At 35.4% G+C, this 17,596-nt stretch overlaps 1 protein-coding gene across 1 annotated transcript; it reads right to left on the minus strand.

Moving 5' to 3' along the window:
- Positions 1 to 2,792: 2,792 nt before the first annotated feature.
- LOC101900206 (prolyl 4-hydroxylase subunit alpha-1) lies at positions 2,793 to 15,947 on the minus strand. The gene is made up of 7 exons (XM_011294328.3): positions 15,361 to 15,947; positions 10,448 to 10,602; positions 6,756 to 6,900; positions 5,358 to 6,114; positions 5,247 to 5,303; positions 2,988 to 3,153; positions 2,793 to 2,929 (listed from the first exon to the last, which is right to left on the minus strand). Exons 1-7 carry the CDS (start codon positions 15,573 to 15,575, stop codon positions 2,853 to 2,855), a joined length of 1,572 nt encoding a protein of 523 aa, XP_011292630.1. The 5' UTR covers positions 15,576 to 15,947; the 3' UTR covers positions 2,793 to 2,852.
- Between the last annotated feature and the right edge of the window lie 1,649 nt (positions 15,948 to 17,596).

Below are 17,596 nucleotides of genomic sequence, written 5' to 3' on the forward strand. Positions count from 1 at the left end.
CGTACTTGGAAACAACTAAGCAAAGACTGTAGTCGGGCGGGTCGGCAATTTGAAACCCTACAACACTACAATTTGCGGTAAAGTTTCTGCAGATCTGAATCCGCTTTGACTAAAATGAAGATTCCCCAAAGAAACATCCCCATATCTACTACGTAATAAAAGCAAATCTCTTTTGGAACCTATATTTTCCAAAAACAAACAATCTCTAAAAAAGCATCGGTATTTTACGAAGCAGATGTTCCTACTACGTCAAATACTTAATTAGCTGTTTCGGAAAGAATAGAAATTTCAAATTCATGTATTTGTGATTTCACCTATTTTGGTTTTTTTTTTTTTTTACACAAAACAAATTCCATATATTTGTCCCTAGTTGAAAACTGCAAGGCGACTGCAAAATCTAGCCAATTTTTTATATTCTCCACCATTTTATGGAGGGTATAGGGTGAGATACAAAGTATATACAGGGTGAGATGAAAAAATTGCAACCAACTTTAGACTGCTGTCGTTTGTAAGCGACTTGTCCGACAGCTGTTAAAATTATTCCAGTGACAGCTCATTATATTGTTTACAAGCGTACAAAACCATTTTGGTGAGAATTTTCCAGAAAAACCCAGTAAAGAAAGTCTTAAAGTCGGTCGGGGCCGACTTTATGATACCCTACACCACTTTCCTAATTTAGTAGAGCTGCGCAAAACAATTTAAAGTTTTTATGGGGGAATTCAATCATACACGCTATGATTATAATTATAATTTAAAGTTCAAAAGGCTAAATATGCCGAAGCATTTTTATCTTTTAAATTCGGACTTGTATTACCCATTTAATTTGAAATCGGATAAACATATATATGGGAGCTATATCCAAATCGGAACCGACCTCGATAAAATTTGGCAAAGATATTTCTGAGCTGTATTTGATATATTTCCTTGAATATCGTTGTTACGGAGTGCATATTACGGCTGTGGGTAACAAATATGACAAATCGGATGAACAGTATATATGGGAGCTATTGCTATAACTGAACCGATCTTCACCAAATTTAACACACAAGCTTCTAGACTCAATTCGGTTGTAATTGCCAAATTTCATCCAATTAGGCAAATAATTATTATGTAAATAAAATTAAATCGGACGAAGTTATATATGGGAGATATATCCAAATCTGAACCGACCTCGATAAAATTTAGCAAATGTATTTCTGAGATGTATTTGATATATTTCCCTAAATATTGTTGTTACAGAGTGCATATTACGGCTGCGGAGGACAAAAATAACAAATCGGATGAACAATATATATGGGAGCTATAGCTATATCTGAACCGATCTCGATCAAATTTGGCGTACTAGACATAGGTCCAATCTGATCGTACGTGGAAAATTCCATACTATTCGGACTGATATTACACGTTTGGTGCACAATAAAAGGCAAATCGGACGAAGATATATATGGGAGCTATATCTAAATTTTGACCGATTATCTCCAATTTCAATAGGGTTCGTCCTTGGGCCAAACAAATGATCTGTGCAAAATTTCATCTGGATAGGGCGATAAATGCGATCTGTACTTTGTTTACAAAAATGCAAGGACAGACGGACAGACAGACGGACGGACGGAAGGACATGCATAAATCGACTCCGAATGTGATTCTATGCAGATCATCAAGAGGAACTATGGGTCTATCTCGTTTCCTTTTGCCTGTTACAAACAAATGCACAAAGACATAATACCCTGACCACCTTGTGGTGTAGGGTATAAAAAGTAATTCGTGATGAAATTTATGCGTGATAGTGTGGTTTCTTTATATTTGGCTGGAAAGCCACAAGTGGCTACCGTTAGAGTACTTCAGCATTCAAATGTGAATTAATCTTTTGTGTCTCGTACCATCGCTCTTTACCGATGGTCGCTTTCCGCTCATATTCATCGACCATGGCATCAGAATAAATGCCGAATACTATCCCAAAAATATTCTGAAGGGTGTATTAAAGCCGTGGGCACGCAAACATTTTGGCCGCAGACCTTGGACATTCCAAAAGGACTCAGGACCATCGCACTCCCAAGAATGACAATGGCTCTAAGTAGAGCGGGAGCACTACATGGATTAGGAAAAACAAATCAAGATAACTCTTTTTCTCGGTTTCACTCGAATAAGGCTTTGTTGGTTTAAGAGTGTGAGTAAAATTCATTCGAAAACCAACAGATTCTACTCTTGTCGAGCACTCTTTTAGTTTTTGTCAAACTGTTGTTGTTGTTGTATTCCCATATATGTGTCATGAACAATGCATGTGACAATGTTGCTGCTTTTATACAAAATCTACCGGTCCCTTGATTCTAATGTTTTCTCTTCTTTGATTTTGTGCACGATCACCCCTTTTCCAACAATTCAAAGCAACATCAAAACAGATTGACTGTTGCACACATACGCAGACACACATCAGCATAACAGAACCTTTTTTTTTCACCGATTCTGCTCCCACTCTAATTTTTCAAACAAGAGTGATTCAGGAGCGCTCCCACAGAAAACAAAAGAGAAACAAGTAATCTCTGTATAGAACTCCCTCTCTTCGTGCAATCTCGCTCACTAGCAAGATTCACTTCCGAGTGAATACGAGCTAATCTGTGCTCTGAGTATGTCAGTTCTTACCCTCGCAGACTGTCCGTATTTACATCGGTTCAAATGGAATCACTTTATACTGAATTTAGAGCTGGTTCCAAAATATGAAGTTCTGAACCAACATTATAATTAAACAAAATCAAATAAAAAATAGTTTTTTAGCTAAAATTAAAATTTTATATTTTGGTCTATTTTATTTGTTTTTATATTTATTTACATAGAATTTACACATTTTTACCAAATTATTTCAAAGCATCGTTTGTTAAACCGCATGGTCTTGCGACGTCCTGATATCCGGAATGTGTCCATATATTAGCAACTGTAAATAAAATGTATTAACATAACTAAAAACTTACTCTATAAAGTGCATAACTTACTGCGCTTGGTACCCTTAACAACTGGACATCCAGCATGCAAAGTTCGAATATCAGGCTGAACTGATCTATGCAGATTGGGCCACATTACCATTGAGCCCTTGATGGGCTTCAAATATACATTTAGTTCTGGAAATATGGTATAACCACCTTGAATGACATCGGAGAGCTACGCAGGGGAGACAAAAACGAAACAGAATATTAAAAATAAATATATATTCCTAATTAACCAATTAAAAATTCCAAATACGGAGGCGAAGTCCCATTATCAATGGGGTTTAATCTACTGATCTAAGAAAATTCCACAGGAGAAAAAAATCTGAAAGTGTCCCAATATTAGGGGGCGAAACCAATGCGTAGACTTATATAATATTAAATTACAGTGAGAGATGAAAAAACTACAACAATCTTCAGACTGCTGTCATTTCTAAGCCACTCGTCCGGCAGCTGTTAAAATTATTCCAGTGACAGCTCATTATATTGTTTACAAGCGTACAAAAGCATTTTGGTGAGAATTTTCTAGGAAAAAATTATTCGTGATGGAATTCAATCGTGATAGTGTGAGTTCTTTATATTTGGCTGGAATACCACAAGTGGCTATCGTTAGAGCACTCCAGCATTTAAATGTGAATAAATCGTTTGTTTCTCGTACCATGGCTCGTTACCGTGATACTGGTAGCGTAGCGCGACGTCATGGAAGTGGACGGAGGAAAACAGCAACATCAGCAGAGCTCTACATATCGCAATATTCCATTCGGCAAATTTTGAAAAACGAGCTCGGGGTAAAGCCATTGAAATTCCAAAACAGTGCAAGAACTTACACCGCAACAGAAAGAAAATAGACTCAAAATAGCTAAAGAGTTGCTTCGCTTGGCCGAAAGTGGTGAACTACCGAATTTGGTTTTCTCCGATGAGAAAACATTCGTTCTCCAGCAGTTTTTAAACAAACAAAATGATCGTGTTTACTTGCCAAAGAGATCAGCTGAAAATTTGCACCTTGGGTTGGCCACCAGAACTCAAGCGCTGGCCATGGTGATGGTGCGGGTCGCCATAACAGCCGATGGTCACTCTCCGCTCGTATTAATCGATCGATCAAAATAAATGCCGAATATTACCACGAAAATATTCTGGAGGGTGTATTAAAGCCTTGGACACGCAAACATTTCGGCCGCAGATCTTGGAAATTCCAACAGGACTCAGCACCCATCCTCATATAATAATTACAAAATAAGGTTCCACGCTTCATTTCCAGCGCATAATGGCCACCAAAATCTGCGGATACAAATCCGTTGGACTATTGTATCTGGAGTATTTTGGAAAGCAAGGTTAGCACTATAAAATACCAAAGTGTCGATCAACTCAAGCAAGCGCTTCACCGGGAATGAGCCAAAATACCGCAGAGCAACATTCGGGCAGCGTGTGACGGTTTAATTGGCCGTTTGAAGGCCATAATTCGTGCCAAAGGCGACCAATTCGAACAAATTTAATGTAAATGTACTTTCATTCAATAAAATTTATATAAAAACAATTAGTGCAGTTTTTTTATCTCACCCTGTATTGTAGTGTTGTTGGACATCACACAGTTGGCCCAGCTCGACTATAGCCTTTGCCTATTTGTTTAACAATTAATCTGGTATTTTCACAATTAACACATGACGCGAATAGACTTTTACGTTAAGGAGTGGACCAATATTTTTGGTTTTAGGATCTGAACAAAATCTGATATTGATATTACCGTGATCCACGTTTACCCCAAAATTCACAATACCAGTTCTATTGCTATAATTTATACCAAACTTGGTACAATTAAGTACTTTTCCAACATTAAAAAGTACCTTTTTTCCAAAATCAGTCCATTGTCTAAATCTTTTACATGTTTACCAAGCCGTTCCATCATTATACCTCTATTCCTACACTCTGTACCAAATTTAGCACTATTTAGCTCTTTTCGTACACGTTATAGTACGAAACTCTAAAAACAACCACTGTGCTCTTTATACCAAAATTAATTTAATTTCTATTCTAATACTCTTCAGCGACCATTTCACCCCATCCGTACCGTCCATCCGAATTTCAGAATTCTAGCTCTACCCGTTTGCCCTACCCTAGATTTTAGAACAATTTTTAGTACCTTTTATTACTTTTAGAGCATTTACAGTTCAAATTTCCCAAAACTGATCCTTATCTCACTCGTACCCACTTACATGACCCGAATGTAAAATTTCAAGATTCTATCTTACAAAATTCCAATATCCGACTTACATAGAACATATTGGTTGAAATTCTATCTCCGACAAGTCCAGCCAGAGTACGGCTTACCTACAAAGAATGCAATGAATTTAAAAATAAAAGAACCCAAAACAATGCACTTACATTCATATAATCATAGTGAGGTACATAGAGACCACCGATACCGTAATTGGCCACTTGCATCTTCTCAACATTTGTCATGTTGAAACCGGTTATGAGATGGACCATACGATACATATATGCTGCAGTGGGGGTATCTTCCGGACTCACCCAAGCCTGTTGACTGACACGTTTCTCGGTGACCTCATTTTCGTTAGGACCCCTTATAACTTCCGAGCGATAGAATTTTTTCGAAGCAAAATTGAATAAATTCGTAATTTGTTCATCACTCAGGAGATTATGATAGACTCTTATGTACGGGTCCATTAGCATCGGTTCAATTTGTAAAGGATTTAGAATGAAGAAGGGATGTGAGGATGAATCCAAGTGGCAGCTTAGTTGCGTTCTATTCAGAGATTTTCCCTGGCACAGCCTTGCGTAATTCCGATGGCGATCACTTTCTTTGAAGGGTATGTATTTTTGTTTTTCATCCATTAATCGGTTTAACATTTTCATTGTTAATTTTGAGGAATGTTGTGAGTCTTTTTCCGAAATACCATTCAAGTGCTGTTGTGCCTTTTGTTTGTCACCCAACGTATGATGTACTCGGGCAAAATGTTCCTTAATTTGTGTGGCAAAGTAGTCTTTAATCTCTTTGGCATCTTGACTGTTTTGTAATTTTCTGTCGGTTTGTTTAAGCCATTTTAAAGCCAAATCCATGCGGTTTTCATCAATCAATGTGGTAGCTATTTCGAGGCATTCCCTCCAAGTTAGAGGGTGGCTGAAAGAAAGGAACAAAAATAAATCATTGGTAGTGTACAAAACAGTAAACGTAGGCAAATTCTATGGTAACAACTATATGGTCACATAGAAGTAGCCTTGAAAATTGTTTCTACTACTTTAATATATATAAAATATATATAAATAAATCTATGTGATGGCACCAATGTTGCCCAAAATCCATTTTGAGTGAAAGTGGCGCCCAAGTGAAAAAAAAAATCCTTATAAAATGAATAAATTATGTCTCATGAATTCCAATTCGTGTGCCTATTCAGGCTATTTCCATACAAATTAAACGCTGGCATTTGCAAATAACACATAACTTATATTTTATAAACTTTGTGTTGTACTGTAATTCATATTAACGTCCTGCCAATTCACAATTCTCTTAAATTATACCCTACAATGCTGTCTTATTCCTTCTACTTTTAAAATAAACTCAAGCCAAAATGGTATTTCAAATTATCTTTATTGTATCATACTTTCAAACAATTTGCTCCACCTCTTCTTTTCTCTTTATCCTCCATCTATTTTCGAATGTTACCAACGAAAAATTTTTGTTATACATTTTCCGCTTCATTGATAAATTGTTAAATTTAATTTAAAATTAGTCTCCTCCCACCGCCCAACTTTTCAACTCACCCATATCCCTTGCCATTGGCCATATCATCTGCATCGATATCGTAGATATCCTGCAACCTGGCCAAACCGAGTACAGCTCCCTTCAGTTCATTTTCATCCGGTAATGATGAGTTTTTCCTTAATTGGGTCAACGAGTCCATAAGTTCTAAAAATGGAAGAGAGATGGGAGAAACAAAGTTATGTGTGAATGGGTAACATGTTTCTATTGCAGATACATACATACACATATGTATATAAGGGTTGAATGGTAAAATAACGACTGAAGAGAATTGTGTGTTTGTAGATACCACGAAAACGATGTTAGAGAGTACGTTGATATCGTTTTCTAGGATTGGAATAGGTTTTTTTTTCAAATCATTTAATGGGCGAAATTTGTCTCATCGGAAAACTGTTTATGGACCAAATGCGTGGTCCGTTCCTCTGTCTTGCTAGTGCACTTGATAACTGTAGATGGGTGTATCCAATTCAGCCAAACTTGGTACATCGTAATATTATTATCAACTATAAATCGACTTCGGAGATGAAAAATATCTGTCCACTCCTTCCGGTACATCCCCACAAAAGATCAAAATTTTCAAAGATAATAATTTACCTCGTGATAATAGAAAGTTCCGCTTAATTGTTTTCTATTTTTGCAAATTCTAATGATACAAATATCAGGACTAGGTGCGAAAAAGGACAATATTGGCCTACTTCTTCTGGTACCTTCCCCACAAACGGGGAAATTTTCGAATTCACGACATCTGACTTGTTTTTGAGCAAGCATTTTCCAAAATCAACGATTTTTGCATTTTCCTTTCTTTGTGATTTTTAAAAAGAAAATGCTTTATCGGGCAGGAATATGTATATGGAAGCTATATCCAAATCTGAACCGATCTAGTAAGAAGAAGAAGTCGGCTGAAAATGTGCACCTTCGGTTGGCCACCAGAACTCAAGCGCCGGACATGGTGATGGCGTTGGCCGCCAGAACAGCCGATGGTCACTCTCTGCTCGTATTAATCGACCGTAGCATCAGAATAACGTAGCCGAAAACTATCGCGAAAATATTCTGGAGGATGTATCAAAGCCTTGGGCACGCAAACATTTTGGCCGCAGACCTTGGATATTCCAACAGGAATCAGCACCATCCCAATCAGCACGCGCCACCCAAGAATGGTTACAAAATGATGTTCCTCGCTTCATTTCCAGCGCACAATGGTCACAAAAATCTCCGGATACCAATCCGTTGGATTATTGTGCCTGGAGTATTTTGGAAAACAAGGTTGGCACTAAAAAATACCAAAGTGTCGATCACCTCAAGCAAGCGCTTCGCCGGGAATGGGCCAAAATACCGCAGAGCAACGTTCGGGCAGCGTGTGACGGTTTCTAAAGGTAATGATACATAAAGCGCTTATCTAACTGGCTTAAGTCCTTGAAAAATTCTGTTACAATTGTAAAAAAACCGAATATAGCCGTTGTATATGGGGTCAATACGACGTGGACCTACTTAGGCATTGTTCGTCATAAGCCATTACCATATTCAAATTCGGCACTTGAAATAAACGGTGAATAATGTAGCTAAAATCATCAAAATATCGTATATAGGGGGGTACCGTTATATCGGAGCTGTGCGAAGGCCTGGACCAGCATAGAAAATTTTCTGTAATAGGGTGTAGCATCCATTACGAACTTTAAATACGACATCTCAAACAATTTCGGTGGGTATTGTACCTAAACTTATCAACATTCCGAATATAGGAAGGTACCGATATATGCAGCCTATATGAAGACCTGGACCTGCACAAACATTTATTTGTTCCCATTACGAACTCTAAATACGTAATTTGAAACAATTCCGGTTAATAATATCGCTAAAATCATCAAAATACCGAATATAGGGAAGTATTGTTATATGGGGGCTATAGGAAGACGTGTTCCTGCACATAAAATGCTATAGTATCCGTTACGAACTTCAAATACCGAATTTGAAACAATTCCGTTTAATAATGTCACTAAAATTTTCAACATACCGAATATCGGAAGGTACCGTTATATGGGGGCTATATGAAAACGTAAGCCTGCACAGAATATGTTCTGTCGTAGGCTATAGTATCCATTACGAACTTCAAATACCAAATTTGAAACAATTCCGGTTAATAATGTCGCTAAAATCTTCAAAATACCGAATATAGGGAGGTAGCGTTATATGGGGGCTAAAAACGTGAACCTACATGGCCCATTTACGAATTTAACCTAGCATACTGGAAAAATAAACATCTGTGCAAAATGTTAGCCTTCTATCTCAGTTCGTTCGAAAGATAGCGTGATTAAAACAGACAGACGAACATCGCTAAATCGACTTAGAATTTTACGCTGCTCAAGAATATATATACTTTGTTGGGTCTAACATGAGTGCATTTAAAGAACTAATATTAACTGGTGGATCGATTCTACAATCTTAAGGTGGACTTTTACTGACGACATAGCGGGCACATGCTGGTTCAATACAATAATTCAAATAAGAAATTGAAATAAATTAAAGAAGAATAACTGGAATTTCAAATAAAATTTTACTAATTAAAATCTTAAAATTACAGATTGCTCATATTTTTATCGCAATAGAATTTTCATAAGCTTTAAGTATTTATTAAAAACATACGTACTACATGCGACAAAATGTTAAGCCGATAAATATGTATTTAAGTCCGCATGTAACTAACCCAATATATAATTTTATCCGCTAGATACTAACATTTATGTACACATACATTTGTGTGAATGACATGACTACAGGTATTGTTTTCAAGTATTCATTATAACAGTTGAATGTTTTGATTAGTTTCATAACATTGGTACCACATACACGCATATGTACATATACATACATATTTAAAACAACATATAAAATGTATTGTAGCAATGCCATGTACACCCAGTGTGTATAATATTTCCTGTATATATAGATATTAATGGAATGTCCCATATTATTATTGGGGATGGTTTGTGTATACATCAAAAATATTTTTGCTATGTGAACAATTTTTGGATACGTTTCATTACCAATAGCAAAATTATTATTATTATTATTATTATTATATTATTATTATTATTATTATTATTATTATTATTATTATTATTATTATTATTATTATTATTATTATTATTATTATTATTATTATTATTATTATTATATTATTATTATTATTATTATTATTATTATTATTATTATTATTATTATTATTATTATTATTATTATTATTATTATTATTATTTATTATTATTATTATTATTATTATTATTATTATTATTATTATTATTATTATTATTATTATTATTATTATTATTATTTTATTTTTATTATTATTGTTATTATTATTATTATTATTATTTTTATTGTTATTATTATTATTATTATTATTATTATTATTATTATTATTATTATTATTATTATTATTATTATTATTATTATTATTATTATTGTTATTATTATTATTATTATTATTATTATTATTATTATTATTATTATTATTATTATTATTATTATTATTATTATTATTATTATTATTTTTTTTTTTTTTTTTTTTTTTTTTTTTTTGAAAAATAGTCTCACTCTTCCTAAATTAAAAAAAAATGTATCTTACTTCGTAATATGTTATTGAAGTTTACTAATAATTTTCAAAAAATACACGGAATACGACCATTGTCATACATACCCTGTGATATATCCTCGAATTTCAACAAATCATTGACATCCATCCAGTCTCTGACCACACGTTCAATTAGTGTAAAAGCATTGATGGGATTTCCTAAATAATCTTCCACATCCTTCTCAGCTTTTTCATGTTGAAATTTAATACGTTCCATAAATCTAAGTTTGTTTGGAAACAACAGCCATCCAGCCAGCCAGCCAACCAACCAAGCCAATGAAATCCAGTTGAAAAAGTAATAACATCCAGCGCCAAGGATAAAAATAGAATTCGAGAATGAAAACAAAAATAGAGAGAGAGAGAGAGAGAAGGAAAAGAGTAGTAATTTATGAAAGGTTAGAAGAACACAAAACAGTTGGTTAGTTGAAAACAACAGGTTTCTAAAACGAAAATTAATTACAGTAGAACTGAAGGGAACATGCGATAAAAAAGTGAAAGATAATTAAAATGATGTTTCATGATCTTATTAAGGATATGTTTTAGCAAATCGGGAATTGTCTTGAGATAACTTTTTAAAGTTTTTTGTAATCCAGCAGAATGTGAAAGTACATCGCAAAGTAACCAAAATACATCGCAAGCAACCAAAATATTGGGGTAAAGTTCGCGCCTATTCCACACTTGTTGACATTTTGGGATTAAGATTGCTTGGAATTCGTTCATTTTAGGTGTATAGTGTTCTCGGCAATATTACAGATAACAATAGGAGGATTATTTTGCTTAGAAATTTTAATCCGCAACCGAGTGAACAAAAGGGTATTTTTGGTCCTTTTTTTCATTTGAAATGATTAAAAATTACCTTTAAACGTTGTCGTTCCACAATTTTTCTTTTTCATAAGACTTTACTATAGGTCCCAGAAGACATCAAAAATATAAATTTAATCTAAACGTAACAAGATATTCATATGCAGGGTGGGATGAAAAAAACTGCAACCAACTTCAGACTTCTTGATCGAAACCTGCGTCGCAGTGGCCGAAAAATGGCTCGTGAGCTGAACATATCGCAATATTCCATTCGGCAAATAATGAAAAATGAACTCGGGGTAAGGCCATTGAAATTCCAAAAAGTGCAAGAACTTACACCGGAACTGAAAGAAAATAGTCTCAAAAGACTTAAAAAGAGATGCTTTGCTTGGCCGAAAGTGGTAAACTGCCGAATTCGGTTTTCTCCGATGTAAAAACATTCGTTGTCCAGCAGTTTGTAAAGAAACAAAATTATCATCATTATTTGCCAAAGAGGTCAGCTAAAAATGTGCACCTTCGGTTGGCCACAAGAACTCAAGCGCCGGCCATAGTGATGATGTGGACCGCCATAACAGCCGATGGTCGCTCTACGCTCGTATTAATCGACCGCATCAAAATAAATGCTAATATTATCGCGAAAATATTCTGGAGGGTGTATTCAAGCCTTGGGCACGCAGACATTTTGGCCGCAGACCTTGAACATTCCAAAAGGATTCAGCACCATCGCAATCAGCACGCGCCACCCAAGTATGGTAACATGGCACAATGGTCACCAAAATCTCCGGATACCAATCCGTTGGACTATGGTGTCTAGAGTATTTTGGAAAGCAAGGTTGGCACTAAAAAATACCAAAGAGTCGATCACCTCAAGCAATGGGCCAAAATGCCGCAGAGCAACATTTGGGCAGCGTTTGAAGGCCATAATTCATGCCAAAGGTGTCCAATTCGAACAAATCTAAAGTTGTTATAAAATTTGTACAATTTCCAATTTTTGTTGCTTTCATTCAATAAAATTTTAAAAAAATGTAATAATTATGACGTTTGACTTTGTTGCAGTTTTTTATCTCACCCTGTATTTGTAAAGTAAAGAATGGTACTAATGTTGGAATTGGGTGAAGCTATAGAGCTGGAATTCTCACGTTTGATATTGAAGTCTCCCTTGGTATAGGGAATTGAGAGTCGATTTGGTTGTGGAAATTTGTAATATAATTGTACGATCAGTACTAAATAAAACCTGCAATTTGATATAGATGTCACAGTTGGTGTTTGTTGTTAAGGTATGGAGGTTGTTTGGGAAATGTGTTCCGTAATTATTCAAAAATTACTAAAAGTTACTAAATTTTGTATTGAGAGAATGTAAATTTCAAATTGAGATCTCTGTTCATATCTGGAGGTATTTGTGGAAATGTGTACTATAATTGTACGAAAAGTACTAAATATACTAAAAGTACTAATATACTATACTTACTTTTAAAAAATATTATTATTAAAAATTGTTTTGGCCATGCGTAGTAAATGTTAGTAAATTTGGGATAAGGGATAGAGGTAAAATTTGATATTGTTGGTTTCTAGAGTTTAAATTTGGAGACGTCGAAATAGTTTTGGACAGAAAAATTGGATGTGGGTCCATTGTGCAATGGTTTCACTAATATTCTCCTTGGTAAATTTCAAAACAAGCAAAAACATTAAGTTCGGCCGGACCGAACTTTTAATACCCTCCACTTTAGGATATAGGAAACATTTTTATATAAAAGTATCTGTATTAAAGCGTGCTCCACTTTAAACTACAAATACCAGTAAGACATTTTGCATAATAGAGTTAAACTTATCAAAAAATCATAAAGTGGGTGAGGCCGTTATATGGAACCATACCAAAACGGGAACATCTACAGACAATTTTATACTTCAAGGATTGTCAACTACCAAGTCTAATAAAATACCAAATCTGAAACAATTTCATGGGTAAATGTGACTAAGATTATCAAAATACCGAATATCGGTGGGTATCGGTTTATGTGCGCTGTATGCGAAAACGTGGACCTAAATATTCAATGTTTCGCCACCGGAGCTAGAACCCGTTATGACCCACAAATACAGATTTTTAGACAAATTTTTGGGAAATTGTGGCAAAAATCATCAAAATTCCTATTATCGGGAGGAAATCTTGTTTGGGGGTATATCTGAACGTAGGCCTATGCATATAAAGTTTCGCCACCGGAGCTAGAACCCATCATGGCCAACAAATTCCAATTTTTAGACAAAATTCGTGGGAAAATGTGGCAAAAATCATCAAATAACCGAATATCGAAAACTACTGTTAAATGGGGACTATACCGATATGTCTGATATATCTCATTTTCAATATCAACCATCCTAGGCACAATACAAATTGTTCTGCTATATTTTGACGCTCTACGTCAAATAATGTGGGCTGTATCGTGATTTCAACAGACAGGCGGACATCGTATAATCGACTTAGAATTTTATGCTGATTATGAATATATATACCTTATGGGTGGATGAATATATAGGGACAACGTTAATATACCCATCTTTCCAAGGTGGAGGGTATAATTAAAGATTTCGAAGTCTTTTAGGCATGAAAGATAAACATTTCCTATTATTGTTTACTAAAAAGGAAACTCTTAAATAATATATCACCTGGACAGTGTGCCAATGTAAAATTTAAACAAGTTAAAAAGCAGTAAGTTCGGCCGGGCCGAACTTTTAATACCCTCCACCATTTGCAAAGAATTTGGAAATTTTCAAAAAATAATATCCTTAAAAAATTCTGTTAAAATTTTAAAAATACCGAATATAGCCGTTATATTGGGGTCTATGGACCTGGACATAGGCATTGTTTGTCATAAGCCATTACCATAGTCAAATTCTAAACTTAAAATAAACGGTGAATAATGTAGCTAAAATCATCAAAATATCGTATATAAGGAGGTGCCCTTAAAATTTCGGTAGGTATTGTACCTAAAATCGTCAAAATACCGAATATAGGGAGTTACTGATATATGGGGCCTATAAGAAGACCTGGACCCGCACAAACAATTTTCTGTCACAGACTGTAATTCCCATAACGAACTTCAACCACCAATTTTGGAACAATTCCGATGAATAATGTCGCTAAAATCATCAAAATACCGAATATCGGGAGGTACCGTTACATGGGGGCTATACGAAGACGTGGACCTGCACAGAAAATTTTCTGTCTTAGGGTGTAGTATTCATTTTGAACTTCAAATACCAAATTTTAAATTACTTCCGGGAAAAAGGTCGCTAAAATCATCAAAATACCGAATATCGGGAGGTACCGTTATATGGGGGCTATACGAAGACATGGACTTACACAGACAGTTTTCTATCTTAGAGTGTAGTATCCATTTGGAACTTCGAATACCAAATTTGAAACAATTCCGGTGAATAATGTCGCTAAAATCATCAAAATACCGAATATAGGGAGGTACCGTTATATGGGGGCTATATGAAAACGTGGACATACGTGGCCTATTTACGAACTTAACCTGCCTAGTGGAAAAATAAACGTGTGTGCAAAATTTTAGCCATCTATCATTCGAAAGATTGCGTGATTACAACAGACAGACAGACGAACATCGCTAAATCGACTTAGAATTTTACGCTGATCAAGTATATATAGACTTTGTTGGGTGTGACATGAGTATTTCGAGGAGTTACAAACGGAATGACAAAGTTAATATACCCTCCATAGTATGGTGGAGGGTATAAAAAGTTCGTTCCCGAACTCCTAAGTCGGTTTTCGACTTTGTGTTACAATTACTCATAATCGAAGCTTTAGTCTATTATAACCACTGTGTACATAAATATCCCACTGATATTACAAGTGTAGCGACATAAATTTAACTTCTGTCCAGTTTTTTAGGTCACTTTTTTTAATTGGTGTGGAAAATGTTTTTAAATTTCTCCCATCTTTTCGATATTCTTGTCGGTGATGTCCATTCAACTGTTTATCCATTTGTCAGTCACATCATTTCACTTTTTTTGTTCATCTCTTTTCAACAGTGTTTTATTGTATTAGGCTTTTAAGAAACATTTAACCTTATTTCACTTCCCCCTCACCATTCCGTTTTTTTTATCCATTCTCATTGATAATAACAGCAATAAAAGCTCCACCACCACCACTTACTTACCTTCGTATAATGGATATGTAATCCTCCAGTCCTTCCGAATACTTCCGGAAACTTAACAGCAGCGATGACTCAATACTATCCAAACGTTTTAAACTATCGATAGATGAATAGAATTCTCCATGTACGGGCAGATGTGAGGCAAACAATAGTACCAGGAACAAAGATAGAGCCACATACGATACGACACAAGGACCATGTATCCTTTTGGCTGTCATCGTGCTGAGATACCAACACTGAGGAGTGCCAATAATAATTCTAAACTAGATTATGTCTCCTGTGTGTTGTTGTTTCGTTTGAACGATGTGTTGCTGTTGGTTAAAAGGTCGTTGGATTTGCCACTGATGCTGCTATTTGAGCCGGCAGCTACTGAATGTCTTTTGCTTGAATAGTTAGCTCCCAGTGACACCGAAGATGATGTCGTCGATGGCGATGACGGTGGAGATGATGATGATGATGGTACTGATGTGGCTGTGAAGTCAGAAGCGAGTGTGTGTTAAATGTGTGCTGTTATTTGGGTAACTGAAATTCGAAAAATTAGTCTTATCCAATAGCACTAGCGTTGAACGTGAATTGCCAGAAGAGAGTGAAGCCAATTAAAGAAAAGAAACTATTTGAACACTTCCTTTTAGGTGGCAAGTGTGCCATGTTTACTTTAGAGTAAACGAAATTCAAGCTGTTCAAATAACACCACCACCAATTCTAAAGTTGTATGCAATTGTATTCTTTTGACACGAGTTTGTCTTGAATTTTGTGTTGTGTTTAATTTGATGGAAAAATAGATACGTTTAATAAAAATCTTTTATTTGACATTTCCAGATGATTGAAAATGTTCAATTTTTTGTATGACATTTTTAAAAATGGAAATTGACATTTTGATATATGCAATATATGATCAAGATCAGAATAATTATTATAATATTTATAATAAGCATATGTTATAAAGGAGATACATTAAAGTGTTTTTTTTTTTTTTTGCTGGCTAAACATTTTGTATTGTTTGTTATAGCCTACAACACTGTGTGTTGGTAGTATTATAAGTTTGATTGGGCCAAAAATTATGTAACAACTCCAAATATTGATCTTTGGATTGGATCTTCCTATCTCGCCGAGCTGAGTCGATCTAGCTATGTATGTCCATCGGTCCGTCTGTCCATGTTAATTTTTAATCACGTTACAGGTCGCAATTGTGGCCCGATCCCAATGAAATTTTAAATGGTGGTGGGGTTAGGGTCAAAATTGAAGATTATTGTTTTATGAGTTGATCGAAAAATATTTAGCGGTTGAAATGAACCAAAAACAGAAATATTTCCAGATTTTGTCCTTGCACTACAGGCCACAATTATAGTCCAAACGAAGCGAAATTTAGCATGGGGCTAGATTTTAGGGCACAAGCATACAGATTTGGATGGTCATCCAATATAGGTCATAACTTTTATTTAAAAAAAAATCGAAAATTCCACTAACCCGCAAATATTTTTAATCCCGGCAAAATCAAATATACATTACACGGTCATTCGTGACTATTGCAACAAAGTCAAACGCCATATTTTTACACTTTTTTTTAAATTCTATTGAATGAAAGCAAAAAATGTCGGAAATAGCATCAAATTTTGAAATAAGTTTAGATTTGTTCGAATTGGTCACCTTTGACATGAATTATGACCTTCAAACAGGCAATGAAACCGTCACACTCTGCTCGAATGTTGTTCTACGGTATTTTGGCCCATTCCTGGCGAAGCGCTTGCTTGAGGTGATCGACACTTGGTATTTTTTATTGTCAACCTTGCTTTCCACAATAGTCCAACGGATAGATATCCGGAGATTTTGGTGGAAATTGTGCTCTGAAAATGAATCGAAGAACCTCATTTTGTAACCATTCTTGGGTGGAGAGTGCTGAGTGAGTCTGCGGCCAAAATGTTTGCATGCCCAAGGCTTTAGTACATCCAGAATATTTTCGCGATAATATACGGCATTTATTCTGATGCCACGGTCGATTAATACGAGCGGAGAGCGACCGTCGGCTGTTATGGTGGCCCACGCCATCACCATGGCCGGTGCTTGACTTCTGGCGGCCAACCGAAGGTGCACATTTTCAGTTGACCTCTTTGGCAAGTAAACACGATCATTTTGTTTGTTTACAAACTGCTGGGCAACGAATGTTTTCTCATTGGAGAAAACCAAATTCGGCAGTTCACCACTTTCCGCCAAACGAAGCAACTCTTTAGCTCTTTTTAGT

The sequence above is a fragment of the Musca domestica genome, unplaced genomic scaffold, assembly GCF_030504385.1.
Source record: "Musca domestica strain aabys unplaced genomic scaffold, Musca_domestica.polishedcontigs.V.1.1 1, whole genome shotgun sequence".
Lineage (NCBI taxonomy): Eukaryota > Metazoa > Arthropoda > Insecta > Diptera > Muscidae > Musca > Musca domestica.